At 52.7% G+C, this 355-nt stretch overlaps 1 protein-coding gene across 1 annotated transcript in view; it reads left to right on the top strand.

The window, feature by feature from the left end:
- Positions 1-191, top strand: part of EMH_0080740 (uncharacterized protein) — a gene marked incomplete at both ends in the record, with an annotated part of 3,329 nt that extends 3,138 nt beyond the window's left edge. The window contains one exon of the mRNA XM_013500293.1: positions 89-191. Coding sequence (XP_013355747.1) covers positions 89-191 — 103 coding nt within the window. The remainder of the gene's footprint in view (positions 1-88) is intronic.
- Between the last annotated feature and the right edge of the window lie 164 nt (positions 192-355).

Raw genomic sequence — 355 nt, 5'->3', positions numbered from 1 at the left:
ATAATAATAAAGAGCAGCAGCAGGCGCAGCAGGGAGATATTGTTAGTGCTGCTGAACAAAGACAAAGGCTCCTTGCTGCTGCTGCCAGACAGAGAAGGCTGCAGCAGCAGCAGCAGCAGCAGCAGGAGGAGGAGGAGCAGCAGCAGCAGCAGCAGCAGCAGCAAGGAGATATACACACACAACTTCAGTAACAACAGCAACAGATGCAGCAGCAGCTGCTGCTGCTGCTGCTGCATCACAACAGCAACAGATGCAGCAGCAGCTGCTGCTGCATGTGCAGCAGCAGCAGTAGCAGCAGCAGTAGCAGCAGCAGCAGTAGCAACAGCAACAGCTGCTGTGCTTATATATATATATA

Source organism: Eimeria mitis, genomic scaffold (genome assembly GCF_000499745.2).
Source record: "Eimeria mitis Houghton genomic scaffold, Emh_scaff5238, whole genome shotgun sequence".
Taxonomy (NCBI): Eukaryota; Apicomplexa; class Conoidasida; order Eucoccidiorida; family Eimeriidae; genus Eimeria; species Eimeria mitis.
This window is presented reverse-complemented; position numbering and strand designations above follow the sequence as displayed.